The following is a 19,368-nucleotide window of genomic DNA, read 5'->3' on the forward strand; positions in this document are numbered from 1 at the left end:
AGGCCAATCACTCCACCTATATACAGGATCCATTACCCTTCCACCTTGTAGGAAACCTTATTCATGATTGTTCTTTTCTTTCCAGAGTAGTCAACCTCTTTCCTGTCTATGAATCTTCCCCACAAACATTTATATGTGGGCAGAGTTTCTCCCACCTTACAAAAAAAAAGCCTTGTCCCAACTTCCCACCTTTTGCTCCCCCCTTTCACTGCCAAATTTCCCAAAACAGTTGTGTATATCTTGGTTTGCATTTGTTTTCCCATTCTTTCCTCAATCTATTTCAGCCAGTCTTGGACATAGACTCACTTCCTGAGGCTTCAATTACTATCTGTATACTGATGATGGCCAAATACACATTTCTAGCTAATGAATATCCTTTGAATTCCAAATCTATATGCAGTATAGTCAATTATCAATGCTAAATATCCACTCTGACGCTTCAAAAGCATCTTAAAGGCAACATGTCCACGGACTCATAAGTCAATCCTTATTAAGCACATATATAAATGTTTCTCCTCTTCCATTCTATTCTGTCTCAGTGAATGATGCCACCATGCATCCAACTGTAGAAGCCAGAAACTTGAGTGTAATCCTCAATACTTCTCCTCAATCGAACCCAGTGGTTTTCAACTAGGACAATTTTGCCCCACAGAAGACGACTGGCAATGTCCACAGACATTTTGGGTTGTCACAACTAGGGATTGGTGGCAGGAATGCTACTAGACATAGGAGGGTACACAGGACAGCCCCTCCACACCAAAGAAAGCTGGCCTAAAATGTTGATATTGCAGAGGCTTAGACACTGTAATCTAATATATCATCAAATGTTACAGATTCCACCTCTAAAATACAGCTTAAATCCATCAATTTCTCTTCATAACTACTAGCACTTCCTAATTCAAGGTACCACTGCCTCTCACTTGAAATACTATAGTACAACAACTTCTCTACATCCATGCTTGCTCAACTTCAATCTGCTCTCCACAGTGCAGTGAAAATAACCTTTTTAACTTATCTGTCCACCGCATTTAAAAAAAAAAAAAACAAAAAAACCTCTGAATAGGTTCCTGCTGTTCTTAAGCTAAAGACCAAAATGGCCTAGGAGTCCTTGCAAAATATGCCCCTCTTCCCACCTCCCCTACCACACCTTCAACCACTTTCCCTCTAATTCATGAAACACTAGCCATCTTGACCTCCTTTCAGTCATTTGTACACTCCATTCTCTTTTCTGCATTAGGAACCTCAAACATGCTATTTCCTCTCTCTAAAGCAGTCTCCCCATCCCCACTACTTTCTGAGATGGAGTCTCACTCTGTCTCCTAGGCTAGAGTGCAGTGGTGTGGTCTTGGCTCACTGCAACCTCCACCTCCCGGGTTCAAGCAATTCTCTGCCTCAGCCTCCCGAGTAGCTGGGATCACAGGCACCTGCCACGAGGCTAATTTTGTATGTTTAGAAGAGATGGAGTTTCGCCATGTTGGTCTTGAACTCCTGACCTCAGGCGATCCACCCACCTCAGCCTCCCAAAGTGTTGCAATTACAGGCATGAGCAACCGTACCCAGCTCTCCACCATTCTTTAACTAGTTAACTCATTCATCTTTCAGATCTCAACTCAAATAATGTCTCCTCTAACAGGTTTTCCCTGAGACCCCAAATGCATTCTCTCAGCACTCAGTAATTTCCTGCACAGCGTTTATATAAATAAAATTGTGATCTGCATTTTTTTTTAATTTTTTTAAGACAGAGTCCTGCTCTGTCACTCAGGCTGGAGTACAGTGACACAATCTTGGCTCACTGCAACCTCTGCCTCCCTAGTTCAAGCAATTCTCCCGCCTCAGCCTCCCGAGTTGCTGGGACTACTGGCGCACGTCACCACGCCCAGCTAATTTTTTTGTATTTTTAGTAGAGACAGGGTTTCACCATATTGGTCAGGCTAGTCTCGAACTCCTAACCTCAGGTAATCCACCCATCTTGGCCTCCCAAAGTGCTGGGATTACAGGCGTGAGCCACTGTGCCCGGCCTATGTATGATTATTTTTTAATGGCTCCCCCTCCTCTCACTATGCTGTACCTAAATGTAGAGACCATGTATGTTTAGAAAAACAGTGTATCTCCCATGCCTAGAGCTCACAAATATTTGAATGCTAAATAAATTAAAAATCTTATCTACTCTAGGAGTTTCAACTGTCACTTTTGTTTCAGATCTCTTCAGGATCCCTATCTCCAGCCCAACCTTACTTCTGAACTCCAAACATATACTGTCAATACAGTTATATTTTTCTACAATACCAATTAGCTTATATGTGATTGGTAAACAGGGGAATGGTATCAATACAACATGTAAGTTGGGTTTGTACATGATTTGTACATGGAGCTGTAACTGTAGAATTATAACTGTCATGAGAAAGAAAAAAACCCCTCAGTATGTAGTCCTTACAGATCTAACGGAACTAAAAAGCATTTGCATCCAAGACTCCTGCTCAAGAAAACATACTCCTAGCCTCGGACAGCTCTGTGCTGGTGTATTTCCTTTTGTCTCTACCTTAACAGCAGCCTCACTGACTCAGAGCTCCATTTTTAACTGCCTGTCTCAATGCCCAGCACAAGCCAGCATCTCAACTCTATTTTGTATATTTCTAATATCCCCTGCAGCAGCATCTAGCCGTGCCAAACTGCCTGCCTGGTCTGTCCAAGTTATTTCCCAAGATATCAATTATTATTCTTGATAGTGTTCTGGTTACAAAACTGTTTAGGTTTTGAGTAGCCTGTTCCAACCCTATTTCCCATAAGCCCTATATCATTAGTGTGCAATCTGCAGGACATGAAGTTTCTCAGGAGCACAAATGTTTTATAGTAGATTCTCTCATAGTACAAATAACTCGAGTATTTCCTCAATCAGCCTATATACCCAAAATCTAGGTTCCTTATCTCTACTAGTAACCCAGAATCAAATCATTGGAGTCATTCATGTCTCTTTCACCCTCTCTCTTCTACACTCAATTATTCCACACATTCTATCAATTTTCCTTATATATTATCTCCCACATCTTTTTCACTACCATCTACCATAACTGAAAGCTTCAGCGCCTCTCATTAGGATGAATTTAACAGTCTTCAAGGGGGTCAACCATCTTCAGGGTGAATGTAACAGTCTTCAAGGTGATCACCATCTTCCAAGCCCACTTCATTCTAAACCAAATTCACTATACAGCAACGACTTTCTAAAAATACAAATCTGACTGTGCTATTTTTCTACTTTAAAACCTTCGATAGCATTTTACTTGCATTCAAGGCTTCAAACCACTGCCCCACTTTATCTCACACTGAATCCTCCATTCACTTTACACTCTACAGAAGTAAACAGCAGTAAACCATACAAACTGTCAAACACAATGCCAGTAATGACAGATACTCAATAAATATTAATTATCACTGTCACAGATCACCTGGTATTAGAGTTAGAATGTCATCTGCCTAACCTTGATTTTAAGTATCTTAAACTCCTTTTCTTCATATTTTTAGAGACAGAGATCAAATCTTGGTTTTACCACTTACTAGCTATGACCTTGAGCAAGTTATTTAGCTTTCTGAGCCTCAATAACATTAGGATAACATCCATGTCATGGGGTTGCTGAAAAGACTAACTGAGATAGCATATGTAGAATGCCTAAAAGAGACATCAATGTTAGCTTTCTTAAAAAGTATTCACTTAAAAAATAAGCACAAAACTAACTGCTTGCCTTCTTTCTCCCACAACTTGACAGGTAGAGAGTAGCACTCAAAGAAATTGGTTCCAGCCAGGCGTGGTGGATCACACCTGTAATCCCAGCACTTTCGGAGGCTCAGGCAGGTGGTTCACCTGAGGTCAGGAGTTTGAGACCAGCCTGACCAACACGGTGAAACCCCATCTCTACTAAAAATACAAAACTGGCCGGGCATGGTGGCACGTGCCTGTAATCCCAGCTACTTGGGAGGCTGAGGCAGGAGAATCGCTTAAACCCCGGAGGTGGAAGTTGCAGTGAGCCAAGATAGCGCCATTACACTCCAGCCTGGGCAACAAGAGCAAGACTCTGTCTCAAAAAAGGAAAATAAAGAAATTGGTTCAATTACACAATTTATCTTTAGCCTTCTGAGATAAATCCCTAATTCTAAATATTTAGGAGTATCTCTTTCTATATGACTAATTTTAAAACATTATTGATACAGAACGGTACTTTGCCAGATGGTTTACGCTGACACTAATGTGAATTGTTATTAAATTTACTGAAATTGAAAATTTGCCTAGTTCATATGCAAAACTCGTAGTTAGTTAGTTCTAATAGTTAACTATCACAACATACAAATCCAAGTAAAAATAGAGAGCTTTCAATAGTTTATCACAATGAATTCCATAGAAAACAGGGCTATCAGCATACATACCTTAAAAAACCAGTAAAAGATTCTTATTTTTTTTTGAGACGGAGTCTCACTCTGTTGCCCAGGCTGGAGGGCCGTGGCGTGATTTCGGCTCACTGCAACCCCCGCCTCCTGGGTTCAAGTGATTCTCCTGTCTCAGCCTCCCAAGTAGCTGGGACTACAGGTGCCTGCCACCACGCCCAGCTAATATTTGTATTTTTAGTATAGACGGGGTTTCACCACATTGGCCAGGCTGGTCTTGAACTCCTGACTTTGTGATCTGCCCACCTCGGCCTCCCAAAGTGCTGGGATTACAGGTGTGAGCCACCACACCCAGCAAAAAGATTCTTAAATGTTCATTCAAAGGATTGATCTGATTTGATTTATACCATAGGCTTTCATATTATGGCATTACAAGATAGTCTTTAAAATGAGTAAAAACAGCTAGGCACAGTAGCTCATACTTGTAATCCCAGCCCTTTGGGAGGCCACTGCGGGAGGATCACTTGAGGCTAGGAGTTCAAGACCAGCCTGGGTATCATAGCAAGACCCTGGGTATCACAGCAAGACCCTGGCTCTACCAAAAAAAAAAAAGTTAAAAACATTAGCCAGGTGGCTGGGCGCAGTGGCTCACACCTGTAATCCCAGCATTTTGGGAGGCCGAGGAGGGTGGATCACAAGGTCAGGAGATCGAGACCATCCTGGCTAACATGGTAAAACCCTGTCTTTACTAAAAATACAAAAAATTAGCTGGGTGGGTGTGGTAGCAGGCGCCTGTAGTCCCAGCTACTCGAGAGGCTGAGGCAGAATAGCTTGAACCCTGGAGGCAGAGTTTGCAGTGAGCCGAGATCGCGCCACTGCACTCCAGCCTGGGCAACAGAGCAAGACTTCATCTCAAAAAATAAAAATAAAAATAAATAAAAACTAGGCCGAGCGCCGTGGCTCACGCCTGTAATCCCAGCACTTTGAAAGGCCAAAGTGGGTAGATCACGAGGTCAGGAGTTGAAGACCAGCCTGATCAACATGGTGAAACCTCGTCTCTACTAAAAATACAAAAATTAGCCGGACATGGTGGCACACACCTGTAATCCCAGCTACTCAGGAGGCTGAAACAGGAGAATCGCTTGAACCCAGGAAGTGGAGGTTGCAGTGAGCCAAGATCACGCCACTGCACTCCAGCCTGGGTGACAGAGCTAGATTCCATCTCAAAAAAAAAACAAAAAAACTAACTAAAAAAACCCAAGTTAATCTTTCCTCAGTTTCCTTTGCCTTTTTCCTTTCTCCCACTGATTTTGACTGATTGTTTTTCCTATTTCAATATGGTTAAAAAAAAAGTTGCAGAGGAGAAAAGAACAGTTTCTTCAATAAGCTGCTGGGACAACTGGACCAACAGCAAAAGAATAAAGTTGGACCCCCTACTTTACATCATATACAAAAATTAACTCAAAATGGATCAAAGTCCTAAATGTAAGAACTAAAACTATAAAATGTAACACATAGGCAGGGCAAGGAAAAAATAAAAATAAATAAATAAATAAAATTTAAAAATTAACACATAGGCATTAATCTCTGTGACCCTGTACAATAGTTTCTTAGATATGACACCAAAAGCACAACCAACCAAAGGAAAATAGATAAATTGGACTGTATCAAAATGAAATGTATTTGTGCTTCAAAGGATACCAAAAAGAAAGTAAAAAGACAAGCCACATAATGGGAGCATAAATTCACAAATCATTATCCAGTAAGGGTCTAATATGTAGAATGCATAAAGAACTCTTACAACCCAACAGTAAAAAGACAAACAGTCCAATTTAAAAATGGGCAAGGTATCTCGATGAATAGACATTTCCCCAAGAAGATATACAAATGTCCAATAAGCAAATGAAAAGATGCTCAATATCATTAGGCATTAGGGAAATGCAAATCCAAATCACAATGAGATACCATTTCATACCCACTAGAATGGCTATAATCAAAAAGACAGACAGTAACAAGTGCTGCAAGTTCAGCAAGCATGTAAAGAATGTACAGCACCTATACACTGTTGATAGGAATGTAAAATGGTGCAACCACTTTAGAAAATACTTCAGCAGTTCCTCAAAAAGTTAAACACAGAGTTACCATAAGACCAAGCAATTTCACTCCAAGAGAGGTAAAAACATATGTCCATGCAAAAATCTGTACAGATATTCACAGCTGCACTATTCATAACAGATGAAAAGTGGAAACAACCCAGAAATTCACCAACTGAGGACTGTATTAACAAAGTGAGGTCTACTCATACAATGGAATATTATTCAGCTATAAAAAGGAATGAAGTACTGATGTGTATGCTACAACATGGATGAACCTTGAAAACATGCTAAATGAAAAAAGCAAGACACAAAAGGCCACATATTGAATGACTGCATTTATATAAAATGTCCAGGATGGGATAAAGACAGAAAATAGATTAGTTGTTGCCAGGGAGCAGGAGAAATGACTGCTATTGGGTACGTGGTTTCTTTTGGTGGTGATGAAAATGTTTGGGAATCAGATAGTACAGTTGCACAACTTTCGGAATATATTTCAAAACCACTGAACTGTACACTTTAAAAGGGTGAATTTTATGGTATAATTGTAACTTACTTAAATAACAAAAGAATAACAGAGGAATAAAAAAGCAGCACAACTAAGGAATGAAGCAGATGTTGCTTTTCTGACCCAACATTTCTGTACACTTACTATGTTTCAGACCTATGCTGGTTGATAGGAACTCAAAGACGAGTAAAACAAAGTTGCTGTATTTTCTTCATGGTCCTTCTCCTTAGCCTACAAATATCTCATTTCTCAAGAGTGTGGCAGCTTTGAAAATGCAAAAACAGCAAGTATAAACCACAGACAACCCAAGAGAATGCAGATATTTACATTATAAACCCTCTCAATTACTCGGAAAAACCGTATTAGGTTTCACTAAATATGGGGGAGGGGAGAGATATGTTTCTAGTATTAGATGTTAAATAACTCATTGTTCCCCAATGCTGACAATGTCATTTTCCAAGAATTATTATTTAAATAGCTTCATTTCACTTAACTGAAAATGTTTTTTATAAATGTTTTTGATAAATCTTTGTTGATTGTATCACTTTGAATGTATTGTTTTTCTCAGTGACTCCCCAAAATAAAATGTGTTCTAACACTCTATTACGATAGCTATATGAAAAAAACTTTTTTTTTTTCAGTAAGAACAAGTAACAGGGCAGTTCTCTAAACTAAGAAAGTGTTTGGGTTCTAATAAAATTTTCATACATCAGGGAAAATCTGATTTCCTGACAGCTGCACTTTTATAAAAGAATAGCTACCAAAAATCAGAGTAATGTTTAGACAGAAAATTAGGCTGAATAGTACTTTAAACATTGCAAGAAAAAAAGGCATGTTCTACTTAATCCAGGATATTAAATATTTTTGATTAATACATTATTTATACTAAATTCCCAAAAGGCAAAACTAAAATCTACATTATTATTACCTTATCTTTGGCCTCAGGCAGTGTGATTTCTCTAGGTTCTAAAAATGGTATTTCTCGAAAAGGTGGAACACATCTGACTATATCTGGTACATAATGTGTATGAAACAATGGCGGCATTGAGTATCTTCGTTCACCTGATAAAGGCACTATCTGGTTAACTACAGTTGGCTCTTGGTGGGGTGAATGGAAACGTTGCCGTTTACCGTCAAGAGGAAGGTTTTTTTCATCGCTTAATCTCCTGAAAACAAGCAATATACCTTAGTAATTAAAGATACAACTTTTTAATAACAAAAAGCAATTAAAAATATATAAATATCATAAGAGATAATGACAATATTATGATTCTTTCAATAAGGTCACATTATTAGCTTTATATGGCTCTTAAAAATATTCACGTTCAGCACAAGAAATGCCTCTCAACACCTTAGAAAAAAATAGTAATAATGCAGACACAAAAAACTACATGTATATACTGAAGTTAGTCTCCCATATTTGAACTACCCCAATGTTTCATCTCAGTAGTGAAAACTTTGTAGGAAAAGTTCTATTTATAGAATTACTAAGAAGAAAAGATCCAAACTATAACATATGGAAGATAAGATTGAGTTGAGTGCTAGTTATAAAAAAGGGCTCTTTGAATATACCTATGTTCTGACTCATCAGCAGGAAAGACCAAATTAAGAGACACTTTTCAATAAAGCTATAAAGACATTGGACAAATGAAGAAATTCGAAAATGAGCTGCAACTCAGATAATATTATTTTATTAATATTAAATTTATTGGGAATAATCAAGGTATTTTGGTTACATAGAAGAAAAGCCTTGTTTTTCAGGAGGAATAAGTTGACATGTTTTAAGGTAAAATAAAATGGTGTCAACAACTTTATTTTATATAGTTCAGGAAAAAAAGCAGGTGGGCAGAAAAAAAAAGAGAAAGAAATCAAATGTTAAACTTTTAACTCATGAATCTAGGCAAAAGGCATACAGATATTCACTATATTATTATTTAAATTTTTCTGGAGGTTTAAATATTTGCAAAATAAAAAGGGAAAAATCATTAAAGAGTAAATATTTGTTGCAAAAAAAGACATTGACTTCATTGCTATATTAAGTTGTTCATGTAGGTAACACTTTATGACACAGAAAATGGTCCAATTCCTTTTAAGCCTGAAAATTCTATGGGTCATAGAAGGTTTTTTTCTTTTTCTTTTTTTTTTAGACGGAGTCTTCCTCTGTCACCAGGCTGGAGTGCAGTGGCACAATCTCGGCTCACTGAAACCTCTGCCTCCACGGTTCCAGCTATTCTCCTGCCTCAGCCTCCTGAGTAGCTGGGACTACAGGCGCCCGCCACCATGCCCAGCTAATTTTTGTGTTTTTTAGTGGAGATGGGGTTTCACCATGTTGGCCAGGCTGGTCTTGAAATCCTGACCTCAAATGATCCGCCCACCTCGGCCTCCCAAAGCACTGGGATTACAGGCATGAGCCATTGCACCCAGCCCACAGAAGATTTTTTAACACTCCTCTGGGATTATGTCAATTTCTCTCTCCTTGACAGATCTGCAAAATAAGTGGAACCCCTACTCACAGGTAAAGTATACAGTGCTAAATGCTAAAAGTTTATTTAATAATTTTAAACATAAAGTATCTTAGAGCTGTATATGCTGAATATCTTCTAATAAGAATGCCAATTTTAATTCTAAAAATATGTTTAACTACAAATTAATTGGAGATTTTTGTTGTTGTTGTTGTTGTTTGAGACAGAGTCTCACTCTGTCGCCCAGGCTGGAGTGCAGCGGCGCAATCTCGGCTCACCACAAGCTCCACCTCCCGGGTTCATGCCATTCTCCTGCCTCAGTTTCCTGAGTAGCTGGGATTACAGGCACGTGCCACCACACCCGGCTACTTTTTTGTATTTTTAGTAGAGACGGGGTTTCACCGTGTTAGCCAGGACAGTCTCAATCTCCTGACCTCGTGATCCGCCTGCCTTGGCCTCCCAAAGTGCTGGGATTACAGGCGTGAGCCACTGCACCTGGTCTAATAGAGTTTATTTTCATTCTTAATTCACAAATTGGCTCTGAAGGCAATTTCTAAAAAACAAAATCTGAATAAAGTCAATACTATAATTATAGTCAATATATAATAACGAATTATAGTCAATATATAATAATGAATTATTATAAAACTTTTCTCAATGACAATTTTGAAGAACAAACTGTAGTGCTTATAAGCATATGACTCAGAGACATACAACATTTCAAATCCCAGCTATGTCACTTCTGAGTAACTAGTTACTTAACCTTTGTGTGAGTCAGCTTTCTCCTCAACAGGCAAGGGATAATAGTACCTACCTCAGTGTTATGTGATTTAATCAAACCATTAATTGTAAAGGCTTAGAATAATGATTACTACATAATGAGCAATTAATAATTCCTAGTGTTATTATTTTTTTTTACAGCACCTTGTTCACCGATAGTGTTATTTTTTTATGAGACGTAAAGGTTATAGAATGTTTATATAGGTTTTTAAGTAACAGAGGTATCTTTCAAATATTGCCGAATGTTATTTTAACAATCACCTCTCAAGTTCTATTTTGTAATAAATGAATTTCTTTTAATCAAATAGATTAAAATTAATTGACTCCTGACTTGACTATAGGAAGTTTTATGTTACACAGAAATTTTCACTACAATGTTTGTTATCATGGAACCTTACCTGTGTAGGATGCAGATAAATCAAAACATAAAGTTTACTAGAAAGAAAATGTTATAATTATGTCCCCCTAGAAATTCAAAAGCTGAAGTCCTAAGCCCCAGGAGCTCAGAATGTGACTGTATTTGGAGAGAGGACCTCTTAAAAGTTACCTTTACCTAAGTTAAAGTGGGGCCTTTAAGATGAATCTTAATCCAATATGACTGGTGTCCTTAGAAGAGATGAGGACACAGAAAACACAGGGAAACAACCATATTAAGACCCAGTGACAACGCAGTCTTCTACAAGGCAAGAAAAGAAGCCTCAGAAGAAACCAATCCTGCCAACACCTTGATCTAGCCTCCAGAATTGTAAGAAAATAAATTTCTGTTGTGTAAGCCACCCAATGTGTGGTACGTACGTTGTTACGGCAACCCTACCCTAGCAAATGAATACAGAAGGCCATCTCATTTAGTTAAAAAATCTCAATTAAAAAGTGGTTTTCTGAGGAAACTTAGCTTTATTCTAGAAAAAGAAAACCTGGAATATAGAAAAGGGAAGATCTCATGTAGGGCAGAAACAAACATACAATAAAGCAGAAACAAATCAACAAAAGAACCCCTAAAATTTTTAAATGCAAAAAATGTTAAAATTCCATGACTGATCTGATCGTACAGGTCCCGGAAAACAAAACACAGGGCATAGGGTCCATACAACATTAATTCAAGATACACTGTTACAGAGTTCTCAGAAACGCAAAAATATTCTTTTAAAATAATTAAGAAGTACTTACTTCCTTCCTCGAAATAATGGGGAAGCTGAGGTCTGTATTGGACTGACATTTCCATATGTCAGCTGCTGTAATGACACAGCTCTAGACAAGCTATCAAAATCAAAGAAAAGAACAGTAATAATATACACATTTTTTCTTTAAAAACAAAACCAATCTCTTTAAAAAAATTAAATACTTCCCTATCAAAAAAAAAAATGTGACGACATATTCTCCGCGTTCGAAAGTTTCATACAAAAAGGGCTTATGTCAAATAGAAAATGAAATTTACCAACAACATGGGCCAAAATATCACCATACTTACTCTGCATTCTGAAAGTTGAATTGTGCATCTATAAGCTGCTGGTGTGAATAAACAGTAGGTGACAGGGTAAAGAAGTTATTATGTTGTTGATGATTTGGAGTGAAGGGTGGGCGACCCAAAATTGAGTTTGGGAACATGCTCTTGTTCACTGGAAGTGAACATGTATTCTTCTACCTAGGATAATTTTAAAAGACAATATTAAATTATTATAGTTTAAAGATACTAAACACTTCTATTATCCAGTAACTTAAAACAATTAGTTATCAAGTTACAAATTTTATTTGCAAAGTTAAATAGGTCTCCTAAGTGCCACTGTAGGTAACAAAAGGAAACAAACAATAAATTCTAAATCTAAGATTAGCATTATTCAGATGCAAGGTACATGCACATTTCTAATTTTCTGATGAATTTACCCTACTACATTTACCCTCATATCAAAAAATCTTTTAGAAAATCAAGTTATCACCTGACATTAATAAAATCCCACAGATTCTTACATTTATTCTCAATCTAATTTATACAAAGGTATAAACCATCACATGACATCCTGATTCCTAGAATTTGGTTCTTACAGGTCCGATCAAATACGGAATGGATTTTATATTGTCTTAACAATTTATAAAATTCTGAGATTCCCCTCAAAGTCTACATAATTTATATAAAAGATTTCCAATAAAAGAGGGCTCTGTTCCATAGGAATAGGGAAAAACTATACAAAGCAATCAGAATCCTTCACTGATCCAGGGAGGAAAGTAGATATTTATTCTTTGCAATGACTCATACAATAAGGTTGTAGTCTTACAAAGGATTGGATAAGGTAATAAACTGAAAACGAGTATCAGGTAAAGTCTACAAAGAAAAATAGGACCCCTCAACCCACTTTCTCAAAGCAAGCAATTAGAAAACTCTTTTATGAAAAAACAAGATGACAGAGAAACTATGTAACATAGTAACAAGAGAACCTGTAACATAATAATACTTGGGAATGCATCAAGAAAATGTCAAGCTAGCTACCTAATCAACTTAACATGAAGCCTACTAGTTGACAGGCCCTACCCACACATTTTTAGAGTTTCTAATTAGACTCCTGATATTTTCACTTAAAATAGGCATCCATGGATCACCAGAAGAAAAATAAAACCTGGGAATAAACAGAAACAATGTCAGGAACAAATGAACACTCAGAAAAAAAAAATCTCAGATTAATGAAAAGACATTGTATATATAAAACAAGAATATGCTATTTAAAAAGAAAGGGGCCAGGTGCGGTGGCTCACACCTACAATCCCAGCACTCTGGGAGGCAGAGGTGGGAGGATTACTTGAGCTCAGGAATTCAAGATTAGCCTGGGCAACAAAGTAAGACCCTGTCTCTATAAAAAATCAAAGAAATTAGCCAGGCACAGTAGTGTGTGCCTATGGTCCCAGTTACACAGGAGGCTGAGGAGGGAGGACTGCTTGAGTCCAGGAGGTCAAGGCTGTAGTGAACCATGTTCATGCCACTGCATTCCAGCCTGGGTGACAGGGCAAGACCCTATCTCAAAAAAATAAAATAAAAAGGCTGTGGGAAATTATAAAATTGAAAGCAGAACTATCCAGAAGAAAGTTAAAAGGTAACTTTGAGGAAATGTATTAGAAAGAACAAAAAGGAAAAGTTGGTAGGGGCAGGAAGGAGGCAAGACAATAGAAGAGAAAACAGAAGACTATTAAACTATGTAATCTAACATAACAGAAGGTCCAGGAAGAACAGAAAAAAACACAGGACATCACCTAACAAATAAAACAAAAAAATGCCAAAGACTGAAAGACACCAATCCTCAGATTGAAAGGACCTAAATAGTACAAAGCACAGTAAAAAAGTTACATGTCAAGGTATATTATACTGAAGTTTCCGAATATTACACACAAAAAAATCAGTTTATAAAATATTCCAGAAGGAGAAAACGGTATAAACAAAGGGCAAGCAATCAAAATGGCTTTGGACTTCTCAATAGCACAGGACATGGACTCATGACTTCAAATCTCTGATGGAACTGCTCTCAGGCTGAAATTCTATACCTAGCTGTACTATCAAATGCAAGGGCAACTAGAAACATTCTTAGGTAAGTTATCAAAAAAGAAAACGAAAACCTGGAATCCAGAAAAAGGGAGATCTGATGTAGGGCAGAAACAAAGTAAATGCCCCAAGATGACAGTGTTGGGAAACTAACAGTTCAAATTAGAATAGCAGGATGCAGGGCTTCAAGAAGATATCTAAGTTAAAAAAAAAAAAAAAAAAAATCAACTGGTAGATTACCTGCTGTATTTGACCATAGAGAAAAGTTCTGTTAACAGAGTAGAAATAATTTTAGAAATACAGAAAAGTAGCTAGTTAAAAATAAATTACCAAAGAAAAAAACACTCAATAGGTAATATAAAAAAGGCAATATAATCATAGTTACCTACCTGATTCTTACAATAAAGATTGAATATACTGATTTTTTTAAACTGAGCTACCATATAAAATTTATTATATATTTATTTATATATGACATTATATTATACATTTGTGTTTATATATCACAAGTTTTATATGGAGGATGACAGAGGGTACAAAAAGTGCTAAATCCTCATTTGCAGTAAATATAAATCAAAAGAATGAAGTATAGAAGCTTTACTTTACTTTTCTTTTTTTTTTAAACAACAGAGAAAAATAAAACTAGGTAGCCAGAAGAATCGAAATAGTCGCCTCTGGGGATTGTGACTAGGAGGGCTGGAAAAAACTATAAGAGACAACAGGGAAGAGAAAGAAAGATCTGGGAAGAAATAAATAAATCCCTCACAAACATTGTTCCTTGTTTTTTCAATTCCATAAGATTAAAATTCCCTAGGTTGGCCACAGATAACAAGGCTCACCAGTCCAGGGTTCATAACAGCTTGTGGACAAAATTCTATGAACCACCATCGGACCTCATCCCAAATGCCTGACTCTAATTTGGACCAGAGACAAGGTTAACCTCCAGAAAACAAGTCTGTCAACTTTTTTAGCAGACCCTTATGTCTTTTTATAAGAGATTTTAAAAAAAGAAAATAATCCTATCATATTTCCTCACCTGTACACCCTAGCTTCTTCAGAGGAAATGGACAAGTATCTCGAACTAAGCAGCATTCCAGGGAATCCCCTAGTAAAAATACATACAATAATCCTGGGCTGGGCAGTTGCTCACCCCTATAATCCCAGAACTTTGGGAGGCTGAGGCAGGCAGATTGTTTGAGCCCAGGAGTTAGAGACCAGCCTGGGCAACATGATAAAATCTCATCTCTACAACAAATACAAAAATTAGGCCGCACGCAGTGGCACACACCTATAATCCCAGCATTTTGGGAGGCCGAAGCAGATGGATCACCCAAGATCAGAAGTTCACGACCAGCCTGACTAACATGGTGAAATCCCTACTAAATACAAAAAAAATCAGCCAGGCGTGGTGGCACATGCCTGTAATCCCAGCTACTTGGGAGGTTGAGACAGGAGAATCGCTTGTACCTGGGAGGCGGAGGTTGCAGCGAACCAAGATCGCACAATTGCCCTCCAGCCTGGGCAACAAGAGCAAAACTCCGTCTCAAAAAAAAAAAAGAAAAAATTAGGCCAGGTGCAGTGGCTCATGCCTATAATTCCAACACTTTGGGAGGACAAGGTGGGCAGATCACCTGAGGTCAGGAGTTTGAGAACAGCCTGGGCAACATGGCAAAACCCGTCTCTACTAAAAATACAAAATTAGCTAGCATGGTGGCAGGCACCTGTAATCCCAGGTACTTGGGAGGCTGAGGCAGGGGAATCGCTTAAACCCGGCAGGAAGAGGTCACAGTGAGCGGAGATCACACCACTGCACTCCAGCCTAGGTGAAAGAATGAGACTTCGTCTCAAAAAAAAAAAAAAAAAAAAAAAAAACAAGACACAACAAAAATTAGCCAGGTGTGGTAGTGTGCATCTGAAGTCCCAGCTATTCCGGAGGCTGGGGTGTGAGGATCGCTTAAGCCAGGGAGACGCAGGTTGGAGTGAGCCAAGGAGACTGTGCCACTGCACTCCAGCCTGGTCAACGGCTGGAGTTTTGAAACCCTGTCTCAAAAACAAAAAAAAAAAGAAAAAAGAAAAATATTGGATTGCCAGATTCAAGATGGGCAACAAACACTTTTCATCCTTTGCTCAGGCTCACACTCCTTCTTGGCCTTTTTTAACCCTGGTTCCCTAACCTAATTTCCCATAAAACATAGGATCCTACTTCATAGGATTTATAAGAAAATGCTATTAAACACAATTCACTGTAACAAATTTTGCTTTATAGACACCTGTTTATACCTATAAAAACATGCTGTTTTTCCTCTATAACTGAATAAGGTCCATGTATATTAAGATTTGAAGATCCAAAAAGACATTAAGAGCCCCAGACCGCACCTTGTTTCCATCCTATACACAGCCAAAACCAAACTAAGAATAAATCTAAAGATGTCTTGTGGCCCAGAACTACTCTACAAAGTTAATGATCAAATTATCCCCAGCTTAAAAACTTAGAATGAGTCCACAGCCAGATGTTTACTCTGGGGCAGAAATCTAGTTCAGCCTATCCCAAATTCCCAGAAATATATCAAGCTCTGGAGCCCCTGCAAAACAAAGCATCTGTCAGCCTCTCCTCAGTATGAATTTTGGCCCTCAAGTCAGGCTCTTAACGAAGGTAGACTTCAAGTCGGGGAAAATCATTCTGAGGCACTCATTCTATGTTCATCAATATAGGTATTCTGAAAGACATCTAGAGTTAAAGAAGTAAATGAAACGCCCATGAATTTCTATTCCTTTTTTCTAATATATTTCACATTGATTTTGATGAAAATAAAAATGACATCAAAACAATTATCTATCATAAACAACATAATCATTTTTTAAACAGAATGTAGTTTCACAAAATAAAATACAGTAAAACTATTACTATAACAGAAATAAGGGGACCTCCACAAAATTTTAAATCTTCATTTTCTTCATACTCTCAATGAAAGGTTTCCTCAGTAAGTAGGGATTCGTTATATAAAACATTACTCCACATTAACTGTGGTCTTCTACCATCTTCCATGTGACAAATTTTATGAGAGATACATAAAATCCAGATATTGGCAATATCCAATTTTCCTTACCTTAAAAGTTATCAGTTCCACAATCTGTACTTGACCATAAAATAGTATACTGTATTTGCCTTATGGAGAAAACCTTAAAGACTGTTTCCTAAGGTGGACCCAATGGGAGATTACACAGGTTTACGTGAAACAAGGCAGTAAAAGAGTAGATTAATTCCACCGGGCACCGTGGCTCACACCTGTAATCCCAGCATTTGGGGAGGTCGAGGCGGATGGATCAACCTGAGGTCAGGTGTTTGAGACCAGCCTGGCCAACATGGTGAAACCCCGTCTCTACCACAAAATACAAAAATCAGCTGGGCATGGTGGTGGTCACCTATAATCCCAGCTACTCGGCAGGCTGAGGCAGGAAAATCACTTGAACCCAGGAGGCGGAGGCTGCAGTGAGCCGAGATCGTGCCACTGCACTCCAGCCTGGGTGACAAGATCAAGACTCCGTCTTAAAAAAAAAAAAAAAAAAGTAGATTAATTCGTAGTAATTTCTAGTGATAAAGTATTTGGTCCTGTAATTTGCAACCTGGAATTTCTGTCCTCAACTTGACCTCTCCTCCAACAAATTAGAGAACACTCAAGGTTATATATAATTCCTTCATTAGATTCTTTGAAAAGCAGAATATACCTAGTATAAAAACCAGAACTGTACTGGCTAAACCAAGATACTGTCCATTTTGTACAAATATCTTTGATCCCTCAAACCCACTTCTTTTCTCCACAATACGAAAAATCCAATTCCTAAATCCTACCAACCCACTGTGAAAACCACTTCCAGGTTTTGAACAGGATATTCCCTTTGGCTAAGAATTGAATTACACCCAAGTCTTCAAAAAATAATCTAGTCACATGGCTCCAAACGGGCATTTCTTAAACAACTCATAAATGGCCTGTTTCACAAGGAGGCTGTTACAAGACATTTTCAGGCATAATTAACAGGCATAATTAGGGCTATTCACACCAACAAAGTAACGTCACTATTACTGGCTATTAATCAGTATAAATTAATAGCCTTATGGCTGTTAATCAGTACGTGTTGGAAGCCTTGTGGTACTGAACCATACAATATGAAGATATTTACAAAAGTTAAGTATGTTACCTGTAATATAAAAACACAGATTTAGTGATCAGTTACAATCTCTCTCCTCACAAAATCATACACTGCACATCTGTTATTAAGATTGTTTTACAGTTTCCCTTTGTTTCTTCTCTGTTCACCCTAATGAAAAACATCTGCTATTTTAAACAAAGAGTTGAAAGAGATAAGACAAGTAATTTAGAGAATCCATAAGTTGTGAGACACATAAGCCTTTCGTGTTCTCACCTTGAGACACGAAAAGCCTTTCTACAAAGGCTGAACAAGAACGTACACAACTAACAGTCTTAACCTGTGCATTTTCCTATAAGTGAAAAGCTGAGGCAATTTCATGCCATTTAATTAAGCCTTAAAAGATAAATGCCTTTTAAATTTTTTAATTAATCCAGCTATTTACCTTAGTTCTTTACCACCCTTTGAAACACCATGCAGGGGTCCCAAGACTATCTTCCTCTTTTGGTCCTGGAGTGGTGGACGAGGGAGTACGCGAGAACGAGAAAAACCAGTAAGCAAAGTAAGCGGTCCTAAGATTCTTCAAAATGTACAAGCAGCCCAGGGGCCGCCCATAAACTTGGAATAACCAAGAGATACTGCCGGAACCTCCCACTCAAAACAAAACGCTACCGTTTCGGAAAAAGTTTCCCGCGCCCCGCCCCCGACCTGGGCCTACACCGCTGCGTTCCTCTCCGAAACCCCCTAAACTCACAGGTGTCCTCCGGGAAGGACTAAGCAGGGCCTACCCGCACTGCCCGCTCAGAAGTTCCAAGGCCCGAGCTGGGACGGCTGGGCGTACTCGGTCGTAGCTTTCTCTCGAACCAAAGGAGGTAGTGGTGGCCCGTGGGGCAGCTAGGCCCAGCTCCGACCCTGCCTGCGATCTAACCCCCGGCACGGCTGCCAGGGGAGGAGTAACACAATAAAAGATAGGAGCCGCAAGGATTTAGAAGGTTGGGGGCGGTGGCAAAAAGCGGAAGACCAAAAAGTCGCAGAAAAAGCGGCGTAGAGTACCCTGTCAAAGACACCCGGAAGATCGACGTGACCCCGGATGAGAATAGGCTGCGGGGAGCGAGAGGTCACACTTCCGGTAACGCCCTCCCTCCCGCCTTCTATGAGCGCTTTGCGTGAATGCGCAGGCGCAAGACAGCTGGACTTGGAAGGAGGTGGTTTCTTAACTGCTGCCAGCACCAGTTGGGAAAGGGTTAGGGCTGTACTAGGAGGACAGGGGAGCAGGCAGTCGCCGGAGGGCCACTTCTGGGCCCCTTGTGTGAACTCACGTGCAGCTGTTCTAACTCTAACGTTTTCCGTGGGTCCTTCATGTGTTGGCGGAGTGACTTGTCCCCAAAGAAGCCTTTCTTTAAGCAATGCTCCTCTACTCTTCTGCCCCGGAGCAACATTAAGCTTTATCTGTTTTTTTGCCCCTGCAGTAACCTGAGAGCT

At 38.8% G+C, this 19,368-nt stretch overlaps 1 protein-coding gene across 7 annotated transcripts in view; it reads right to left on the reverse strand.

Moving 5' to 3' along the window:
- TENT2 (terminal nucleotidyltransferase 2) overlaps positions 1-19,000 on the reverse strand; it is a 73,743-nt gene extending 54,743 nt beyond the window's left edge. For 2 of the 7 annotated variants that reach the window (XM_050795681.1, XM_050795677.1), the window contains exons 1-5: positions 18,675-19,000; positions 18,332-18,396; positions 11,686-11,859; positions 11,385-11,474; positions 7,904-8,141 (exon numbers count right to left, since the gene is read on the reverse strand). In XM_050795681.1, coding sequence (XP_050651638.1) covers positions 7,904-8,141; positions 11,385-11,474; positions 11,686-11,822 — 465 coding nt within the window. In that variant the 5' untranslated portion in view covers positions 11,823-11,859; positions 18,332-18,396; positions 18,675-19,000. Of the gene's footprint in view, positions 1-7,903; positions 8,142-11,384; positions 11,475-11,685; positions 11,860-18,331 lie in introns of all 7 variants that reach the window. The other 5 variants (XM_050795683.1, XM_050795678.1, XM_050795680.1 and 2 more) reach the window with 3 other exon arrangements.
- Positions 19,001-19,368: the final 368 nt, after the last annotated feature.

The sequence above is a fragment of the Macaca thibetana genome, chromosome 6 (genome assembly GCF_024542745.1).
Source record: "Macaca thibetana thibetana isolate TM-01 chromosome 6, ASM2454274v1, whole genome shotgun sequence".
NCBI lineage: Eukaryota > Metazoa > Chordata > Mammalia > Primates > Cercopithecidae > Macaca > Macaca thibetana.